At 41.0% G+C, this 21,107-nt stretch overlaps 2 protein-coding genes across 7 annotated transcripts in view; one reads left to right on the forward strand and one right to left on the reverse strand.

Annotated features, from left to right (window-relative positions):
* Apex2 (apurinic/apyrimidinic endodeoxyribonuclease 2) overlaps window positions 1-10,285 on the reverse strand; it is a 20,041-nt gene extending 9,756 nt beyond the window's left edge. The window contains exons 1-5 of the mRNA XM_031368995.1: window positions 10,031-10,285; window positions 9,144-9,227; window positions 8,286-8,466; window positions 7,619-7,765; window positions 6,886-6,955 (exon numbers count right to left, since the gene is read on the reverse strand). Coding sequence (XP_031224855.1) covers window positions 6,886-6,955; window positions 7,619-7,765; window positions 8,286-8,466; window positions 9,144-9,227; window positions 10,031-10,184 — 636 coding nt within the window. The 5' untranslated portion in view covers window positions 10,185-10,285. The remainder of the gene's footprint in view (window positions 1-6,885; window positions 6,956-7,618; window positions 7,766-8,285; window positions 8,467-9,143; window positions 9,228-10,030) is intronic.
* The window catches only part of Pfkfb1 (6-phosphofructo-2-kinase/fructose-2,6-biphosphatase 1), a 53,531-nt gene continuing 42,306 nt past the window's right edge, over window positions 9,883-21,107 (forward strand). For 2 of the 6 annotated variants that reach the window (XM_031369011.1, XM_031369012.1), the window contains exon 1: window positions 16,478-16,912. In XM_031369011.1, coding sequence (XP_031224871.1) covers window positions 16,816-16,912 — 97 coding nt within the window. In that variant the 5' untranslated portion in view covers window positions 16,478-16,815. Of the gene's footprint in view, window positions 10,189-10,327; window positions 10,517-11,045; window positions 11,146-12,044; window positions 12,190-16,477; window positions 16,913-21,107 lie in introns of those variants that run through there. The other 4 variants (XM_031369000.1, XM_031369009.1, XM_031369002.1 and 1 more) reach the window with 4 other exon arrangements.

Genomic DNA, 21,107 nt, shown 5'->3' on the forward strand with positions numbered 1-21,107 from the left:
CTACAGTTTAATGAGAATGAAGCCACAACATACCCCAACTTATGGGACACAATGAAAGCAGTCCTAACTCTTCTTAAGAGTCCACAATTAACCTGATAACTAAACCACACAAAGCCAACAAGGAAAATTACAGACCATTTTCCCTTATGAACATAGATGAAAAAAATTTAATAAAATATTTTCAAAGTGAATCTAAGAACACATCAAAAAATCATCCACCATGATCCAGTAGGCTTCACCCCAGAGATAAAGGGATGGTTCAACATATATAAATCAATAAATATAATCTACTACATAAACAGGATGAAAGACAAAAACCACATGATCATGTCATTCAATAAAGAAAAGGCCACTGTGATATAGCTGTCTCCTGAGAGGCTCTGCCAGTGCCTGGCTAATACAGAAGTAGAGGCTCACAGCCATCCATTGGACTGAGTTCAGGGTCCCCAGTGAAGGAGTGAGAGAAAGGACCCAAGAAGCTAAAGGGTTTGCAGCCCCTTAGGACGAACAACAATATGAACTAACTAGTACCCTCAGAACTCCCAGGGACTAAAACTCCAACCAAAGAGTACACATGGTGGGACTTATGGCTCCAGCAGCGTATGTATAGCAGAGAATGGCCAAGTAGGTCATCAATGGGAGGAGAGGCCCTTGGTCCTGTGAAGGTTCTATGCCCCAGTGTAGGGGAATGCCAGGGCCAGGAAACAGGAGAGGGTGGGTTGGTGAGCAGGGGGAGGGGGAAGGGAACAGGAGTTTTTATTTTATTTTATTTTTTTCAGAGGGAAAACCGGGGAAAGGAGATATCATTTGAAATGTAAATAAAGTATCTAATTTAAAAACAAAGAAAGAAAAGGTCACTGACAAAATCCAAAACCCCTTCATGAAAGGAGTCCTGGAGAGACTAAGGTTACAAGGTACAGACCTTAATATAACAAAGCTGATTTGAAGCAAGCTTACATTCAGCATTGACTTAAACCAAGCAAAACTCAAAGTATTTCCACTAAAATTAAGATGAAGACAAGGGTGCCCACTCTTTCCATACCTATTCAATACAGTACCTAAGGTCTTACCTAATGCATTAAGACTACAGAAGGATTTAAAGGGGTAAAAAATGGAAAGGAAAAAGTCAAAGTATTTTTCTTTGCAGATGACATTAATATACATAAGTGACTCCTAAAAACCCTACCAGGAAACTTCTACAGCTGACGAATACTTTCAGAAAAGTGGTAGGATACAAAATCAGTAGCCTTCCTACATATACAAATGACAAATGGACTCAGAAAGAAATCAGAGAAACAACCCCTTTCACAATATCCTCAAATAATACAAAGTATGTTGGGGTAACTCTAACCAAGCAAGTGAAAGACTTGTATGATTAAAAACTTAAAGTCAATGAAGAAAGAACTTGAAGAAAATACCAGAAGATGGAAAGATATTCCATGTTCATGTATCAATAGGATTAATATAGTGAAATGGCTATCTTAACAAAAGCAATCTACATAGTCAATGCAACGCCCATCAAAATTCCAACACAAATCTTCATAAAAATGCTAGGGACAATAATCAGACTCATAAGGACATACCAAACACCCAGGATAGCTAAAACATTCCTGAACGATGAAAAAACTACTGAACGTATCTATCATCATTCCTCATTTCAAATTGTACTGCAGATCTATTGTATTAAAAACAGCATGGCATTGGCAAAGAACCAGACAGACTGACAAATGGAATAAAAGTGAAGACCCTGACATAAGTCCACAGACTTACAGACATCTGATTTTAGATAAAGAAGCCAGATACAGACACTGGCTGGCCAATCTGGATGTCTGCATGTAGAAAAATGCAAATAGATACATACTTATCACCCTGTATAAAACTCAACTCCAGATGGATAAAGGACTTCAACATAAGACCAGAAACCCTGAATCTGACAGAAGAAAAAATAGGGAATAACTTTGAACTCAATGGCACAGTTAGACTTTCTGAATAGAAAACTGATAGCACATGTACTAAGAACAATAAATAGGACATCATCAACTTGAAAAGCTGTATGGACACCATCATTTGGACAAAGCAATAGGCTGCAGAAGGAAAAAGATCTTCACCAAATACACATCAATAGAAGGCTAATGTCAAAAATATATAAAAGAATGAAAAAATGGAGTACAGACCTAAACAGAGAATTCTCAAAAGATGAAACCCAAATGGCTAAGAAACACTTAACGTAATGTTTAACATCCTTAGTCATCAAGGAAATGCAAATCTAAACCACTTTTAGATTTCATCTTACACCTGTCAGGATGGCCAAGAATAATAAAACAAATGAGAGCTCATGCTGCTGGGGATGTGAAATAAAAGGATCAATTGATGGTGTGGGTGCAAATACATCTACCTCAAGTCCAGCCACACCATTCTTTGGAATATATCCAAATTACTCTACATTCTACTACGGAGATACTGCTCATCCGTGTTCACTCTTGCTCAATTCATAACAGCCATCACTGCAAACAGGCTAGGTATCCATCAATGAATGAATAATGAAAATGTGATACATACACATAATGGAATACCTAGCTATAAAAATGAAATCCATAGTTAAATGGATGAAGCTAGGGAAAAAGTCATCTGGATTGATGTAACCAAGACCTAAGAAGACAAAGACATATACATTTATAAATGTAGGTTAGCTTTTAAGCCTTCAATGGGCATGCTACAATTGTATAATCCTAGGGGTTAGTTATAAAGGACTAGGAAGGATGGGAGGATTTACCAAGGAAGGGAGAATATAATATGTAGAATACAGTCATGGATATAGAAAGACAGGGGGAGGGAGGGAGAGTGGCGGACCTGAAATGAGAGGATTAAATGGAGAAGAAGAGGAAGAGGTGGATCAGAAAGGGAATATGATGACAGCTTAAACTAAAAGGGGTTATATTAAGCCTCTACACTAGAAGTTTATTAACACACACAAATGCACACACATACAAAAAAAATAAATGAAATCATCAAATAATAGGGAAACAAAGCCCTGGCTAGATATCTCTTGCTACTGAAACCTCCAGTACCAGAAATGGACGACATATAATTGAGTTGGTGGCCAAAGGAACCCCAGGGAAACCCTCAGACAAATTCAGGCTATTGCCAAGGCAACTGAATGCTTTCTACAAATTGATGGTGAAGCCATATTGCCAAAGACAATACATCTATATCTCACCAAACACAGAAAAGTCAAGCTGGTGCCTAACCAGAGCCTTCACCCCTACTGTTCACCCCTAGTGTTCATGCTACTAGAAGGTACTCTGAATACTTTCAAAGGACAAAGGTAAAGATCAACTCAACTATAATCCCTTTGACAAACCATGATTGCCTGCATTCATGATGCGCTGGTACAATAGTGTCACAAAAGTGATGGGAGTAAGCAACCACTCTCTGGATAGATTTAAGGCTCACTCCATAAGACAGAACCCATGCCTAACACTGCCTAGGTGGCCAAGAACCTGAGACTAGACAGGCCAGGGACCAAGGGAAGACCAAATACTACTACTGTTCTGCTAAAGGAATGCAACAATATAATGACTCCTAACAACATTCTGCTCTACCCACAGATCAGCCATCATCAGAGATGCTTCCACCAGCAGAATAGGAAAGCAAATACAGAGAACCACAACTAGACAATGTATAGAGAACAAAAGACCTTGAAACACTCAGTCCTAAATGAGTGTCTTCATCGAATCCTCAGGGCTCAGGGAGACATAGGAGGAGAAAGAGGAATGATTTTAGGAGCCATAGGAGATGGAAGACAGCAAGAAAACAATTTCTTCCACACTCACATATGGCCTCAGAGAGGTTGGGGAAGCATGCATAGGGCCTCACAAGTCCAAGCCAGATGGGGTCCAGCACTGAAAGGGGGAAATGGTCATGATCTCTCATCCCTAACCGCAAAGTTAATAGGAAAATTTGTTTTCCCCAAAGGAGTCTCGCTGGATATGTTAAGCACACTGAAGGGCAGGGTAGGTGGCCAAGACAAAACAAATACAATAATATTTTGTAGATCTTGGAGAATTTTTTAAAATCTTACTGGCCTTTTGTTAACATACAGTTTGTCATTTTGTGTTTTGATGTGCTCTCTCTTCTTCTCCCTCCCCCTCCCTCTCTCTCTGCTTCTACTGCTCTTTGTTTTTTCTATTTGTTTTGTTCTATTCTGTCTTTTCCCTTCTGTTTTGCAAAGAAAAAGATGAAGGCATGCAATTGGATGAGTGGGGAGGAGAGAAGGATCTGGGAGAGAGAGGGAAAACCATGATCAGAATATATTGAATTAAAACAATCCATTTTAATTAAAACAAGAGCCTCATTCCAGAGGCTCCATGCCTGATCCACCAAGGACAGAATGATGAAAAACCTCCACAGGCCTTGATGGGTTTCCCTATCCTATTTTCAACATTTATCCTCATGCAGTGAAGTGTCCATGAAACCCCAAACACTAAAGCTCAGCGAGCTTCTGGATAGCGGACCACATGCGGGTACAAGGAGACAAATGAGGAATGACTCCTGTAGGTACTAGGAAAATGGTTCTCCCCAACTCCACAGGAATAAGAAAAGCTTAACACTTAAGGCCCTTCTAGATCTTCCTCTGCATGGATTTCTTCATCTCACTGCCGGTTTATATCATTTAAAATATCCCTTTTAGCTAAGTTTAAACGTAAGTTATAGTGGCTGCCTGAGTACTTGCTTTGCTCTAGCAAAGTAAGTGAACACAGGGACAGGGTTAAATGAACCTCCCTTTACAGCTCAGAAGCTCTATATGTGACTGCCTCTGAAGAGCCGCCTGTTTACCAGGAGGCAAGGAGAAATCCCCACTCCTTTTGAGTTTACATGGGAGCAGAGAAAGAGCAGGCAGCTTGCTTTTCTAGCAAAGCACTCCTTTCTATGAGGATGGTCAAGATGAGTTTTGTATCTATTCTGGGGGTAGTACTTCTCAAGCTTGTGTGCATCATAAAGTCTCACATGACTTTTCAAGCAACCCAGTACCCTGGTTCTACACATAAGAGATTCCGATTGCATTGTTTTGGTGCAGTATTAAGGTATTGATATGTTTGCTCTAATATGCAATTAAAGGTTCAAGAAACACTGGCCTAGAGGGAATGAGAGGCTCACATGAGAAAAAGGAAGAGGGGGTGGCTGCTAACTTGGGTGAGAGTGAAAAGAGCTAGGATGAAAAGAACTTTTTCAGTGGGTGGAGGAAGAGTGTGTGCAGAGACACTGGGGATAGGAATGGAGACAGAGATCTAACTAGAAAGCACCTTGAGGTAAAAGGCTGGACCTTTTACAGGAAAGCTGTCCTTAAATTTTCACCATGCCCACAAGGACTATGGAGCCCCACCTCCTGCCACTCACCTTCCTTCCCATGACACTCTAGAAAAGATGAGACTTGAAGTTCTCCACACCCTAAAGCTTCTTCTAACCTATAAAGATTTAGCTACCTTTTGCTATCTGACTGATGGATTTGCTTGCCTACCTAGGGTTGCTATGGCAACCCTGAAGACACCAATTTGAACTGGACAACAATGTATCTTATATTTGTGAATAGTCTATTCCATGAGCAAGACTGGACATATCTTCCAGCATATGGGCCAGGGCCAGGTCAATGTAAGGTCAGTACTGTTTACTGAATAAAAGACTAAGTCTAAATTCTTTTAGAATGTAAAAAGCTTCTACACTGTGAAGGAAACAATCAATAGAGCAAAGACACAGGAAAAAAACAGTTTCAAAATACTCATCTGACCAGGATTAATATCCACAGCATATAAGAAACTCAAACAATTGAATAAAAACAGGTCTGATTGAAAAATTGGGCATATAATCTGAAAAAAATCTCAAAAGGACGATATACAAGTGTACAATGTGTATATGACAAAATGTTTAACGTAATTATTGAGGAAATGTGAACCAAATTCAGTACGGTTAATAGCATCTCCTTGTCATCCTTGTAAGAACAGTTTTATCAGAGACAAGAAACAGATGCTGACAAGGATACTGAGAAAGGAGAACTTTCATACATTGATGGGGAGAATATAAATTATTGCCGTCTTTTTTAGAAAACGGTATGGAAGGTCCTTGAAAAGTATAAACCACCACATGATCCAGAAACCCCACTTTAGATATATATGCAAAGAAAATGAAATTAGTTTCTCAAAGAAACATCTGAACTCCTGTTCACTGCAGCGTCATTTACAACAGCCCAGATACATAAACAATCTATATATTCATTAATGAATAAATAAGGAAACTATAATATGCATACAGAGCACAATACCATTTAGCCAGAAAGAACAGATTTTTCTTGTCATCTGCAGCAAAATGAACGGAACTGGAAGACTTAAAAACAAGGCAAGCCCATAAAGAGCAATGCCATGTGACCTCATTCCTGTATTGCAGTCTCAAAAGGTAATCACATGGAACAGAGTACAGGTGTCACAAGAGTCCAGGAGACATAGAAAGAAAGGGATACAGTGACAGGTTAGTGTGAACAGTTTGGTAGAAAGAAAAAAGGCCTAGTATTCCATAGTACAGTAATAGCTGGTGATAACTTACTATATACTTCAAACCAGGTAGTAGAAAATATTTTGAATGCCCATACAGAAAGGCAAATGTTTGAGGAGATGAATACAGCAATTTTCCCCATTTGCCCACCATGTCAGAATTTTATGTAGTACTCCATAAATATGTACAATTATCACACGTAATTTCAGAATGAAAAAAAATATACTCAAACCAAGCATTATTTTTTTCATAAAAGAAGCTACCTCTGGTGCCCAACTCCCAGTTTTGGCTGGCTGGGTGAACGGAACAAAACTGGGGCCTAGAGTTTAGAGGGGGCCTTACCAGACTACTTGCATCACAGTGGTCAATGGGTCGGTGGGCAGTATTCAGGTCCCCCAGGATAATCACGTGACTGAAAAACACAATGTGGGACTGTCAACTGGCCATTAAGAAAGAGGAGTCCCATAGACTTTTCTCCCAGGGCCAAGAGCACAGAGAGGCTACCTCCCACCTAGAGGCTATATTCATAGCCTTTATTCATAGCAATGTGCCTCTTCCATTCTCTAGTCTTGAACCAAATCCTGAGCTGCAAAGTTGACACCATTCAATATGATGTGAATACTTCAATGCGCTCTACCGAATGCTATCCTTCTCACCCTTCAAAGCTGAGCTCAGATTCTACTTCCTAGAGGAAGTCCTCCTTGATTACGTTAACCTACTCCCACTTTCCTGTCTATCCTTGGAACTAGGCATTTACCACCATCACCTCATCTTGTCCTCGAAGACCTTCACACAGGCATTTGACAAAAGACAACAGAGTTGTGCTGCCTTTGAGGTTCACAGTAAGTGAAGAGCCAGAATAAGTGCCCAGAGTACAAGGATCAGAGTTCATGTCACTTTACTCTGCCCTCCCAGTTCTTACAACAGCAAGGGCTGTCAGTTCAGCATGACAGTATTTGATGCTAGACTATAAAGGACCTCAAAGACAAAATTTTATGTCCTTTCATAGAGCATGGCACAGACCAGCCACGAAGATGTGTTCTACCAAACTTGGTTGTCTAGATTGACAATATACCTGCCAGCTGCGAGGAGCGCTTCTGCCCGGATTTGCAGCAGGCGATAGAAGCGCATCTTAAAGGTCAGCCGCTCAGGCTTCCCAGGATCTGCGTGAGGACAGTACACATTGATCAGGGTCAAAGTCTTCTCCTTTCCTTCCAATGTGCTGGGGAGAAAAGAGACCCACAAAAGAGGTCAGTTTCAAGTCTCCCCTTCATACCCACCCACCATGCAGCTTCTAGTTAATGGTTATCCATGGGATGAATGAAAAGGGGGTTGGGGGAAATAAATGAGCAAGTCTTGGGGGGATGGACTCTGGATAAGGCAAGGAGGGCATAGTACCCAGGTAAACTGGGTGATAATGCTGCCATTCATGACTATAAGATACCTAGAAAGAAAGCAACTTAGGGTGGTGAGTTCTGTGCTGGCTAAGCTATTTTTGAGGAGCCTATGGTATTTTAAAAGCTATACTTCCAGGTCAGTCTTCCTCTGTAGAGAGGGGAACACAAGGCTCAGAAGGAAGCATGAGTTTTCCAAGATCACTCAGCCCAGCCACGACTAAAATCCAGGAAGGCAAGTTTGGGAACTTTTCTATAGTGACTGCATACCTATAGTACAGGTCTTATATTCTGGATGCAAGGACTAGAACCAGTGATGGCCTGTAGTAGGAGGATATGGGCTATTACCGGATCTTATGCTGTGTAAGGAGGGCCCGGCCCTCACTATCCAGAAGTCGGAGTTCCTCTTGCGTGAACTCATCCAAGTTTCCATAGCAACCAATATCCCCATTCAGGGTGGCAAACACACCACTCAGGCCTTCTTCAGCAGCTACTGGGGTAGCACTGTCCTTACAGAAGGTAGCCACACCTGGAGGCAGACAAGAACATTCTGAATGGGATTTGCAGCCAATATATTAGCCTATCCCACTCCAAGTGTCTCCACATAAGGAACAGCTTTGGTTATCTTTGTCAAATTTAACTGTTTCAGAAATGAAAGAACAATCCTCCTAACTCAGGGGTCATACATGGCTCTGTAGAGTCTGAAGCATCTAACCCATACCCTGAGGTCTCAGTTTCCTCTAAACACGCCACAGAATAATGTTATATTTTTACAAGAACAATAATAATGTAGTTTACACATACATAGCAAATGCTGATAAAATATTAGCTGTGATTATTACCACATGCAAGACTATGTCTAAACCCTTGTGAGCCTAGAAAATAACCATTATCCTCATTTTCTAGGTGAAAAACCTGAAACACCAAGGTAAAGTAACTTCCCAGAAAACACAGAGCGAGGATGTGAGCCAGGACTTGAACCCTGGCGGTTAAGCTCCAGTGCTTATATGATAAGTACAGTAGTGTACTTCTGAGGGCCAAAAGGAAACTCCGGTGCATAAATATGAGGTTTCATATAACCTAAGATTATGTAGCGTTTGCTTTGGAAATGAAAAGTCAAAATATATTACCTTCTTATTAAATACCAAAACACTCCTTTTCTCCATCACCAATGCTAACATAAATACCCCAGAAGACCTCATTTACCAGAATAGCCACTGCGGCTGCGGCTGAAGCTGAAATAGGAGTTATAACCCTCAACAATAGCCAGGGGCTCTGTCAGTACATCTCCTGAAAAAAAAATGTAATATAAAGTCAGAGGTAAATTAGCACTGTGGACCCACAAAAGACTGGAATTACAGTTATAGGCTAGCATACATCAGTGCTATAATTGGGGGTCAGGAGAAGTGTTTATGTTGACAATAACTAGAAAGATGGAAAAGTCAGGAAGGAAAATGATATTCAAATTAGATGGGGAAGCTGAGGAGGGCAAATCAGAGCTAAGTCTTGTGGTCTAGATGAAAGTTCTGACAGAATGCTGGCAGAGGAGATTGGGGACCTGAAAGGAGGGTGTGAGGTAGGAGAGGGGATTAGGGAATGAGAGTTGGGAAAGATGGGAGAAGAAATTAGGTCTAAATTTGGGGTAAAATATCAAAGAGGAATAAATCTAGGACTCTGAGGTAGAGAAAAAGAGAGGAATTGGAGATATGGGAAGGAGAAATTAGAGTCTGAGCTAAGGGCTAATCTAAGTCTGAGATTAGATGGGAATTAAGGACTGAGGTGGGAGCAGGGATGGAAAACTGGGGGGTTTGGCTTAGGAGCATGAAAGAAGAAAATTCAAGGTCCCGAATCGGGGGCTGTAGAATGAGTGGAAATCTTTGCATGAGGGCTTCAACAGGGAAAGCAGGCCAGGAGTTGGAATTAGGCGGTTCTAGCTAGAGTGGGGGTGTTTAGGAGGGAAAGGATCAGGCCTTTCACATGGGTATAAGGGCTGGATTCTAAGTATGGGAAAACGGAAACGCGAAATGAGGCAGAACAAAGGTTAGCAGCAAAAGGAAAACACCATTAGAGATTCTGGATTCTCGAATGCTCACTGGTCACTTTGGTCTCCTGGAGACAGACAATATCAGCATCTAGCTCGTCCAAAACGCGCCGCAAGGCCGTGGGACTGCCGCTGGGCTCCTGGCATGCAAGACCTTGCAGGGGACTCCGGATCCCATTGATGTTCCAGCTCACCATGCGCAGCATTTTGGTAAACTGTACCGATTCCCAAAGGAAGCTTAGGCGGGCAAAAGCATAGCTGCCCGGAAGTGAGCTGACTCCCCGCCTTCCTCTCGCGTTTCCACAGGCGTCCTCACCTTCTCCTCCTCCCCCTCCGACGGACGCACGCAGGGCGGGACTTCGAGTTCAGTTCTCTTAGGCGGGAGACGGAGCTGAGGTGGTGGCTGTAGGAAAACCGGGCTTGGTCGTACGAGCCTGTCACCCCAGTACTCAGGGAGCTGGGGCAGGGTCAGTAATGAATTCGAGGCTAGCCTGGGCTACATAGCAAGACCCAGACCAAAACCTGGGAAGAGTAACTGGTGAGAGGCGCGTCTCTGGTTGGGCTCCTTCTCTTCTGGCCGCACGCTGGCCTGGACGCCCGAGTCTGACTGCTTTTCTCTACCACAAAAGTCCCCCTGATGCGCCAGGTTACTTACAAATGGGATTTTGTCATTTTGTCAAGGGGCAGGCCTCTGGGGAAACAAGCTCAGCCAACGCCCTACCCGGATCGAGACAGGACTCCGGCTTAAGTGAGCGGCCCCTGGCGGTGGCTGAGGGGCTTCTGGCCCCCCCGGAGTCCTTTGGGGCAGTGGCAAAGGGAACTTTCTCAGTTAAGCAGTTAAGAACCTAGCTAGCCTCCGTTTTAATGGAATCTGGAGGAAGGAGATTGCCTCAAATCCTCCCTGTATAGCCATATTTGTCTTGACTCTCAAAGCATAAGACGACTTGCATTTGGCTCCATTTCTCAGATGAGCAAAATCGAGGCCTAGATCATTTAAGCTCTACAATAGTATCATTTCCCAATGCAGCTATGGTTTTCCTGTCTACACTGTGTCCTTTCATTCTTAGGATAATCCAGGAAGAGGCACTGAAGCTAAGTAGAAGTTGAATAAATTCGTCTCAGCCTTACAGAAGTGGTAGAGCCAAGATTTAAACCCTTCTTAATCAGGTAAACAATTGATTTTCTGTCCACACACCCCTATGTTTAGGTCTTTTTCTGTGGGCACCACTGCACTTTATGGTATATTCTGGCACAGCATTAACCACAGTACACAACTCCTATTGATTTCCATTGTCACTAGACTGCCAACACCCTGAATGCAATGGCCATTCATTCATTCTGACCCAGCTTATACGATAACAGAAAAAATATTTAGCAAATGGAGGAATAAGCAGGGCAGTAGCAATGAGTTCTTCATTTATTTTTTGAGACCACAGAAACAGAATTAACAGGAATCACCCAATTTCCAGGAAAACTATAACTTTGCATCCTAAGGTTTTTTTCACTGAAAATTCATTGAAATACAGAGTTATTTATTCCCACTCAAATACACACAGATATGAGAATTTCACAGCCTTTGAGCTATCATCTTCCGTGGCTGCATAAAGAACCACAGAGGGCTGTCCCCCTACCCCCAGAGGATTTAAAGGTCACTAGTTATTGCCATCAGAAAAACAGCTCTGTAATTAAAATTCTGTGCCTTGAGCTTTTCCATGCATTGGGAGTTACCGACTAAAGATCGAATCCCAGGAGAGGGTTAATTAGGACAAGGGAAATGAACATTTTTCTTCATGTTGCCAGATTGCTTTCAAGCAAGGGATTTTGCCCATACTGCACTAAAGGCAGATGAATATAAAGCTTTGTCCCAAGGAAATCCAGAGCTTGCTCACCTCAATAGCTAGTTTTAATTTCTCCATTCTCCAGTGGCTTGTTAATATTAGTACTGACCTTTGGGGCAAGGTGAACACATGGTTGGACTGAAGAGAAAAAAGGCTCTGGGTGGCTCAGGAACTTCTTTGGCAAGTACAGCAGCTAATATTTCAACACTGCACACACCCCTTAACAAGGGCGCTTCCTCAGCCTTCCCAGGAACCAACGGATATCTCCGGGTTTCCTATTTGATGCCACCTACCGGACCTGCTTTGGGGGTCTGTAAATGCAAGAGAGCCATTGGATAATTAGCGATGGAAGAAAAAGCCTCGAAGAGAACAGGTAGGTGAGCATAAAGGAAAAGTCGACAGGTCTTTTGCAGGTCAAAATCCTTGTTTCAGGCTCCTTGAAAGAGTTTTCTCTACATAGGAATTTGATTTAGCTATTATAAAGGGGATGGGAGAGTTGGGGAATGATAATATGTATATCTAATTCAACTGTCAACATTTTATTTTTAATTACTTATGTATTTACATTCCAAATGTTGCCCCCCTCCCTACTTTCAATATTTTAATCCACTTATACGTGACTTTTTAGGACACTGGCCTAAAGAACAATCCCTTACTATCTTTGAAATTCCAATTTTTGTTTTATTTTATTTTATTTTATTAGTTTTGGAAAATGAGTCTAACTGCTTCCCATGGGGGCCTGATACTTTCTATGTAGCCCGGACTGGCTGTGATTGTGTGATCCTCCCAGCTTAGCTTCTACCTATGTAGTATATGTATATTTTTAAAGTAAATGCACAATAGAGAGTGTATCTCTGACCTTTCCTCTAGTGTATTAAGTCAAGTTGATTTGCTATGAAACTTTGACAAGTTCTTTAGTTTCTCTGGATGTCAATGGATACCTTATTAAAACAGAAATGAAAGCCCCTAGCCTACTTCCTGCAGAGGACTGGTCTGATGATCAAGAAAGTGTAGAGGGCAGAATCCAGAGTTCTTTTGCTTCAGGGCTTTCATGCTGTGTCTGAGATTCATGCTCTTGGATTTTATGTGACACCCACAGGTAGTACCACCCACAAACCTCTACGTGCTCTCCTTCTTGACTGACTATGGTCAGTGGAGAGCCACTCCTAAAATGAGAATGCAGTGAGCTTTTTGGAGCAGACTTGAGTCTGAAAACAGTAACATAATGGGGCCAGGGCAGTTGCTAAGAAAAAAAGGGATTCTAGGCTGCTGTCACAGAAGTCCTGATATGTGCTCATACATGAATCTAGCCTGAAAGCATGTGATCATCCATCAGCCTTCTAGCCTATAACAAATGCATTCACAACCACACATTTCAAGACTTACCAATAAGGAGACCCCATTTATGACTTTATTGCCCATCTGTACTATCTTGATGCTTTAAATGAGCTTCCTTTCCACACTGTACATGGAAATGGGAGCAGGCTCTATGGCTCTGCAAATGTCACACTGCACAGTTTTCTTCCCTAGAGATAGTTCTGCTTTATGGTTTAGCTTTTAGCCTGGTGTGTGAATCTGATGCTGAGTGAACCCTGTGTCTATAACCAATACATTAAACCTTCTTAGAATTTCACAATTTTATTCTGTTCCATCCTAAAGTTTTAAGATTATTTTTTAGATGCCACTCTTTACCTCAGACAAACCAGCTCCCCCATCCATTTCCCTGAGAGCTGTTATAATATCTACCATGGTGAACTGGGAGTTCTTGTCGCCATGTTTATCTCTTCTGCAGCAAATAGCTGTAGATTGTCAACATGGTCACTGACCAAGTGTCCTCCATACCAGAGCCTGAGATGAACAGTCAGCAGATCACAGGGATCCAGGCCCTATCTTCAAGGAGCCCACAATCTACTTAGGTACCAGACCAGAGAAACCCTAGCTCATGTAGAGGCACATGGCAATGTGAAAACTGAAGGCTAAGCTTCTCTTAAAGCTACAAGGCTGACTTTCAGAGAAGATAAACACTAAAACTGGTCTTGATGAGCAAGACAGAGTTCAGTGAGAATAGAAGACACTCCAGGCTGAGCATGAGCCTAAAGGCAGAAAAATGCTGTGTTTGGGGGCCCTGTAATCAGCCAGTGCAATTAATCATGGGAGCTCTGGGGGATAAAAGACTGGGAGGTAGCTAAGGACTTGATTTAGAAGAGGTTTGAATACTAGTCTGAGGCATTTCTCTAAGGCTTGGTTTTATGTTTCTGGTCTCAGAATTGGTAACAGTAGTGAACTTTCATAGTTCTAGGCAGGGTTAAATTAGGATGTCAAACCTGGAGCCCAAGTTTACCCATTCAGACCTTGTCAGAGGCCTTCTAGCCACCTAGCTCAGATTTCTTGCTACTAAAATTATCTTCCTGATTCTTGGCAGTGTTGTAAGGACAAAATTGTAAACATAAAAGACATGTTCATGATGTTGGCTAGATTACCTTAGATAAGCCATCCCCTCCTCAGACCCATTTTCCTGTGCTATTACTGGGGATGTTTGAAAGAAACAAATAAGATAAACAAAATGTTGCTTTGTGGGCACTGGAAAACATACAAAGTCATGGTAAGATCATTAAAACAGACTTCCTCTAATTATGTAAGTTACTCGGATTAAGAGACTTGTGTCTTGCAAAGTCTATTTCTGAGACTCTAGGATTTGTCTGCTAATTGGGAAAAACCTCATTATATTGTATTTTTTTTACTTTAAATTGATACATAATTGTTTATAATTGTGTAGTGCTGTATGACACTTCAGTACATGCATATAATAGATAGTGGTTAATTGCTTTATGTATAACCTCAAATATCTATTATTTCTCATCTCTATGAGAATTGTATACTTTGAAGTATACAATAATCTGTTGTGAGCCATAGTTATCCAAATGTGCTCTAGAACGTCAGAAGTTATTCCTCCTATTTACCAGAATCCATCCTGCTTATTGTTCTCTCTTTCTCCCTCTCCTTTGCCCACTAGTCTATACTTAGTTCCTCACCAACCCCTTAAAGGTTTGGCCAATAAGTGAGAGCATGTAGTATTTGATGTTTTATGCCAGACTTAAGTTAACAGAAACCTGGAAATGAGTTTACCTTTCTAATCAAGACTCAGGAAGTCTTTCCAGTGTAATCCTGTGTTAATCCTGTGTCATAAGAACGTGCTAGGACTTGCAGATGACTTGGGGAAAAAAAGATGAATCATTTCCTTCCCAAAGGAAGCAACAGTGTTGAATAATGTGTGCTCAGCATGCCCCAGGTTTCTTCATGTGTATCAGCACATTGGCTCTTTGCTAACACCGAGGGAATAGACTCTAGTATCCTCCCCTATATACTAAATGACAAAGCAGAACAAAACAGAGAGTAACTGAGGCGCTGAAAAGCTCAGTCTTCTGCCCAGTTTCTCTTATCTAGCAGTGGGCGGAAGTGAGATTCCACCCAGATAGTATGGCTCTGAATTCCATTGTTCTTAACTGCTGTATCCCATTGCCTCAGTAGGCTTCTTGAGATAGGTAGGCTTTGATGTTGAAAGTCTTATATGATGTATGCACAGCAACTGGAGTGAATCTAACCCTTGTATAGACTAAGGTTCTGAGAAGATATTTTAGGAAGTGTCTTAAAAGGCAAAGTAGAACTGGGAGCATTTGAGGGCAGGGGCTGGAGATTTCTTTTCCCGAGAGATTGCCCTTGCATAGGCCAGCTCAGTGGAAGAAAGTTGAGCTTCCTAATACCCAATCACTGGAGGTTTGCTGGGGGTGGGAAGGTTACAAAGAATGAAGTAAAAGGGCACTTGGACATCTTCCAGGCAAGCCGTGCAGTTGCATGAATTCTACAGATAAAAGTCTCAAAATAACTGGGGGAATGGCAATAAGAGTGGGGACAAGTAAAAGGGAGACATCTGGAAGAGATGACTCTGGCCTGTGGATTTGTGCTCTTTATTATTTGTGCCATTGCCTCTTGTTCCTCATACTCTCCTCAGAATGGTTTCCACCTCTCCTAAGATCCCATCCCAACACTTTGGCTCGAAGAGCTTTAGCCTGGGTTTGAATTAGATCATGATGCCTTTAGTGCTGGGTCATCTCAGCATTGGCAACCATGTGAACTATGCTTACTTATCGGCTCTCTGCCCAGCAATGGCTGCCCTCACTCTTATTCCCAAGGTGTCAGATTTACTCTGATTTATTTAACCTTGGCTGGAGAGAGTATAAAGATGATCAGATAGCGCCAATCTCTTTAGAGTGCCCAGGACAGCTCATTTTAAGAGGGAGAGGTCCCGTGGAGAGACAGGGAGCAGACTCTAGGGAAAGACAAGTTTTACAGTGCCTTGTTGAATAGGGTGAGCGGTGAGGCAGTGAAAGTCTACTTCTAGTTTGAGCCTTTAATTGCTAGCTCAAAACATTGCATTTTGAATTAGGAATATTATGTTTGTGGTTTTGTTGTGGGGGCCCTTGTAATGAATCTCTGTTTCTGAGTTAGAGCTTAACATTCTAATTAGGCCTGCTTTTCTTTTTTTTTTAATTTCAAAGCTTAGTCCTATCTCCATCACCTTTGTCATGCCACACAACACAGGATGTAAGCACATGATCTTTGGTCTTTTATTTGCATACTCTACTAGTCCTGCCTTCATTGGCGGGAAGTAACTGGCCAGACCTGGGCTGTCTTCCTGGCTGCCTTCCTTGCTGGGCTCCAACTTATCTGCTATGTACATAGCCCTCGGAGTTCAGAGGCCTCTGCTGACTTCTGCTCAGCCTCTGACTCTCAGCACCCACATCCCCACTTGTACATCTGGGAGCAGAAGAAAAAGAGAGAGCTGGAGATAACCCGTGAGAGGCTCAGAAGCCCAGTGCATCCCCGTCTCAGCCCTGCCCACGTGCTGGTGTGGCCACGGCAACAGACAAGACAGCTAGGAACATAGGAAGTGAGGTCCAATACCTTGTGAGTTCTGGTGTCATTAGCTGCAACGCCTAAGATGTCTCGAGAGATGGGAGAACTCACTCAAACCAGGTTACAGAAGATCTGGATTCCACACAGCAGCAGTAGCAGCCTGCTGCAGCGGCGAAGGGGCTGTAAGTGGGGGTTGAAATTTGTGGGTGGTGGTGGTGGGTGGGTCTAGAAGAAAAAACGGTACTCCTCATCCACTCCTACCCTCACACTAAAGTTAGAATAGATGATCAATTGAACAAATTGCTAGAGTTTATGACAAGAGGCTAATATTAGAAAGGATAAGGAAGTAAGAGAAAGGTAGGTAGAGAAGACAAAGACTGAGGCTTAGATAAAAAAGAGCCCAAACTATGGGGACCCCTGACCTAAGGGCTGTCTCTCTTTATTCAAGAAATTGCCAGAGGGCTTCTTGTCTGGAATGTATGTGAGTGTCCTAGTGTAGTACTACCCGAGAATATTTTATTTTAGCTCCTCTTATGAAAGATCTGGAAACAGGTCTTGTTTAATTTATGCCAGGGTGAAAGAAGGTGATGGTTCCTGGCATGGTGTCTCGGAGGCTAGGTGCTGAGTCTACAATACTACCATGTCACTGGTCAGCATTGCCCTTCCTCTTTCATGAACCGCTTAAAAATAAGTCTGTACCTGCCCTGGCTGGAAACAACTGAGTACATTGCCTTAACATTTAAGGATAGTCTTGCTGTTCTGCGCAGTTGAGGGGAAAGACGGTGTCGCAAAGCCTGGTCTGTTCCTGAGGACCTGCTTGCTTTATTTCAAAGCTCAGACCTTTGAAATTTTAAGGAAGAACAGAGGCAAAGGAAGCAAAGCTTATAAATAGGCTTTGAAACCAAAGTATACAATTTCTCATAGATAAGCAGGGATAATCATGCAGCAAGGTGTTTCCAGCCCAGCTTGAGAGACCAGAAGGGGGCTAGAGATAAGACATCTGTGGCCTGCAGGACTCGGACAGCTCAAACAACTGCTGAGGAAGCTGCCAGACTCTTAATGTTAAAGGAGGGTAGGCCTAATACATATGGGAAGCAATCATAGCACTTTCAGGGAGATGTAGGATATTAGATTAATACGTAGGATGAAGGATATGTATAGAAGCAGCAGAGTGGGGGACAAAAATCCATACTCCTGTTCTCCATTATTCTCTCCATCAGCAATTCTAATTACTCATCTGGAGGTAAAGAAGTTTGGATGAGATAGAATGAGGTTCTGTGTACATAGGTCTTCCAGAGTGAGAACCCTTATATTCTTGAGAAATCTGCCTTTCAAGTTGGAGAGGCAATATGCATTAATGACTTTGCAGTCATATAGAAGATACAGAATAGAGCTGGCCATGACCAATACTCAGGAGGAAGATTCAGGGAAACTTGCTGCAATTTTGAGAACTAGTCTTAGCCTCACAGTAGATTCTCAACTATCCAGGGCTAAATAGCAAGGTTCCATCTCAAAAGCAATACAAGAACAATCCCCACCCCACAGAACAGAAAAAAAAATGTTTATTTTAAATCTGAGCTCCACATTCCTTAATTGTACATAAGAGTACTAAGGCTGTGTAACTCTAAGTCCCATCTCCTGTATTGGAAACTTAGACAAGCCTATTAACCTTGATTTGCTTCTGTTCCCTCACCTATAAACTGATGTTGTTAACAGTACTGTTGAAAAGATTAGATAAACCAAAGCAGGTAATGTGCTACGAAGAATGACTATCCCATAGTATGCACTTAGTAAACAAAAGCATAGCTGCCTGCTCTTATTCACCATCATACCCAGCATCAAGTCCTGAGCCTGGCCCAGAACAGATGCTCTGTAAATCACTTGGCTGCTTTTACTTTTGCCATTGCTCTATGTACCCAAGATACTCCTTAGGGAATAACTAAATTGTTACTATAAACATTACTTTTGTAGAAACATGTGGCTTATAGTAGTTTGATGCTATATATATGTATATACACATATATATGATTGATTTTGTATAGTATATTTCTATAGTGTATTTGTATTTGACAAACATAGTAAATTTTCTTATTAGTTTTGATAATTTGTGTGCAAACTATAGCTTTTACTTTTTCCCAGCAATCTTTATCCTTATGATTATTAAATATCTTTTTTCTTATATTAGTATATTGCTAAGAACCCCCACCTCTAGAACATGCATACATAGACATCCACACATGAGTGCACACACGTGCACACACACACAGTGTAATGTTAAAAGTATGTTAATAGTGTGTATTCATAAGTTGATCATGATTTCAAAGCAACTTATTTTCAAGTTTGATCATTGAGTAACTAAATGTTGGGATTTTTTTTACAGATATCTCTTAAGAGAATGAGGGAGTTCTTTTTTATTTGAGACTTGACATAGTTTTTTAAAACTGAGTTGGTGTTTAAATAAAGGTATAGAATATATTTTCTATATCTAGTGATTTACAGCATGATTCTTTTTAACTTTAACTTTTTTGTGCTACATGGTTTTTTTTTTTCCTTTTTTTATGAGCTAATCTTGCAGTCCTAGCGCATAAAAGTACTTCTAGTACTTTAGTTCACTAAAATTTTGTTGAGTACTTGAATATTTTCTTCAGGAGAGATTCTATTCTCATGTTGTCCTTTTCTGGTTTTGATGTCAAGGTTATACCAACATCGTGCAATGAAGTGAGAACTATTTTCTTTCATTCCATCTCTGGCAAAGTTTGTCCCAGAACTATCTGTTCCTCAAATATTTGGCAGAACTTTCAGATCAAACAGTCTAGTCCCAGTATGTCTTTGAAACCATTTAACTGTTACAGTTTCTTTGAAAGTTATAGATTTTTTTGTTTGTTTGTTTGCTAGCTACTTAGACTTACTAAGTAACGATTTTCTGGAAATTTTCTATTTCGCAAGTTTTTAAGTTGATGTAATATTTGTATGTGCATCTTTTAAAAATCTTTGTTTTCTTGTTATATGTTAAGACTTATTTGTTATTTTTTATTGAAAAAAAACTTTTCACACAATATACTCTCTAACAACATTGTTCACTTGTACCTCTGTTTTATTCCTTTTACAAATATTGTTAACAATTTATCAGTTTTTAGATTTTCTAAAAAAAAAAAAATAGCCTTTTTTAAGCTTCATTTTTTGTTTGTTCCTGTCTTTAATTTTGCTTAATTATCTTTCTAGTGGTTATTCATAGCTTGTTCTCTTTGAATATTGTTTAAGTAACAGAGTCAGATGTTCATCTCATTTATTTTCAAGCTTTCTCCCTTTCTGATCTATAGTTGGCCCCTACTAAGCAGGTCTTGTGTTCTGTGTATGAATAAATCTTTACAGACCATTTGATAAACTGACTTTACCATAGACTTGATTAGTCTATCACTCACCCAGTTGCCCAGTTGTCATCATTGCCTCAGTCTGTATTGTAGGACCACTAACTAGGACCCGGTGGATTGTCATGGAGCAGCTAAGAGGTTAATGCCTGGAACAGCAGGACACCTCTTGGAGTTAGTGCCAGCCCTTGAGCCAGCTTCTGTTTAGATAGGTCAATGTCATTGCCATGTCCACTCGAATTCCATTCCTGCACAAAAACAAACTGTATGATCCCACGTCCTTGAAATCTGCTTTATAGCTGGGCGGTGGTGGCGCACGCCTTTAACCCCAGCACTTGGAAGGCAGAGGCAGGCAGATTTCTGAATTCGAGGCCAGCCTGGTCTACAGAGTGAGTTCCAGGACAGCCAGGGCTACACAGGGAAACCCTGTCTCGAAAAACCAAAAAAAAAAAAAAAAAGAAAGAAATCTGCTTTACGGAGCATTTGGTGACTTTTCTCTAGGTACTTGAAAAGAGGGTATATTTTACATATGTGTTGCATTTATCTTAAGTTTTGCTTCTTAGTTTGGCTAAAGTGTCCCAATATTCTGCTGGAGTTTGGGTTGCCAATCATTGTGGAAAATGTATTAAAGTAACCTAATCATTTTGCTAGTTTTGCCACCTTATTACAAATAAATTTACAACTGTTATATCTTTGATAATATCAAAAGTTAGTTATTGTTATATTCCATTACAATCTCAATTTTCTTTCATATTAATATATATACTCAGTTTACTATGTTTAATATTTACCTGATAAATTTTCCTTTTTAAAATTTGTTTTATTTTGTTTTATTTGAGACAGTCTCTCTATCATGTAGCTTTGGCTGTCCTGGAACCTGCTATGTAGACCAGGCTAGTCTTGAACTTACAGAGATCCACCTGCTTCTCCTTCCCAAGTGCTGGGACTCAAGACATGTGCCATTACACACAGTAAAATTTTTTAATAGAGAAAGAATTCATATAACATA

This window comes from Mastomys coucha, chromosome X (assembly GCF_008632895.1).
Source record: "Mastomys coucha isolate ucsf_1 chromosome X, UCSF_Mcou_1, whole genome shotgun sequence".
Taxonomy (NCBI): Eukaryota; Metazoa; Chordata; class Mammalia; order Rodentia; family Muridae; genus Mastomys; species Mastomys coucha.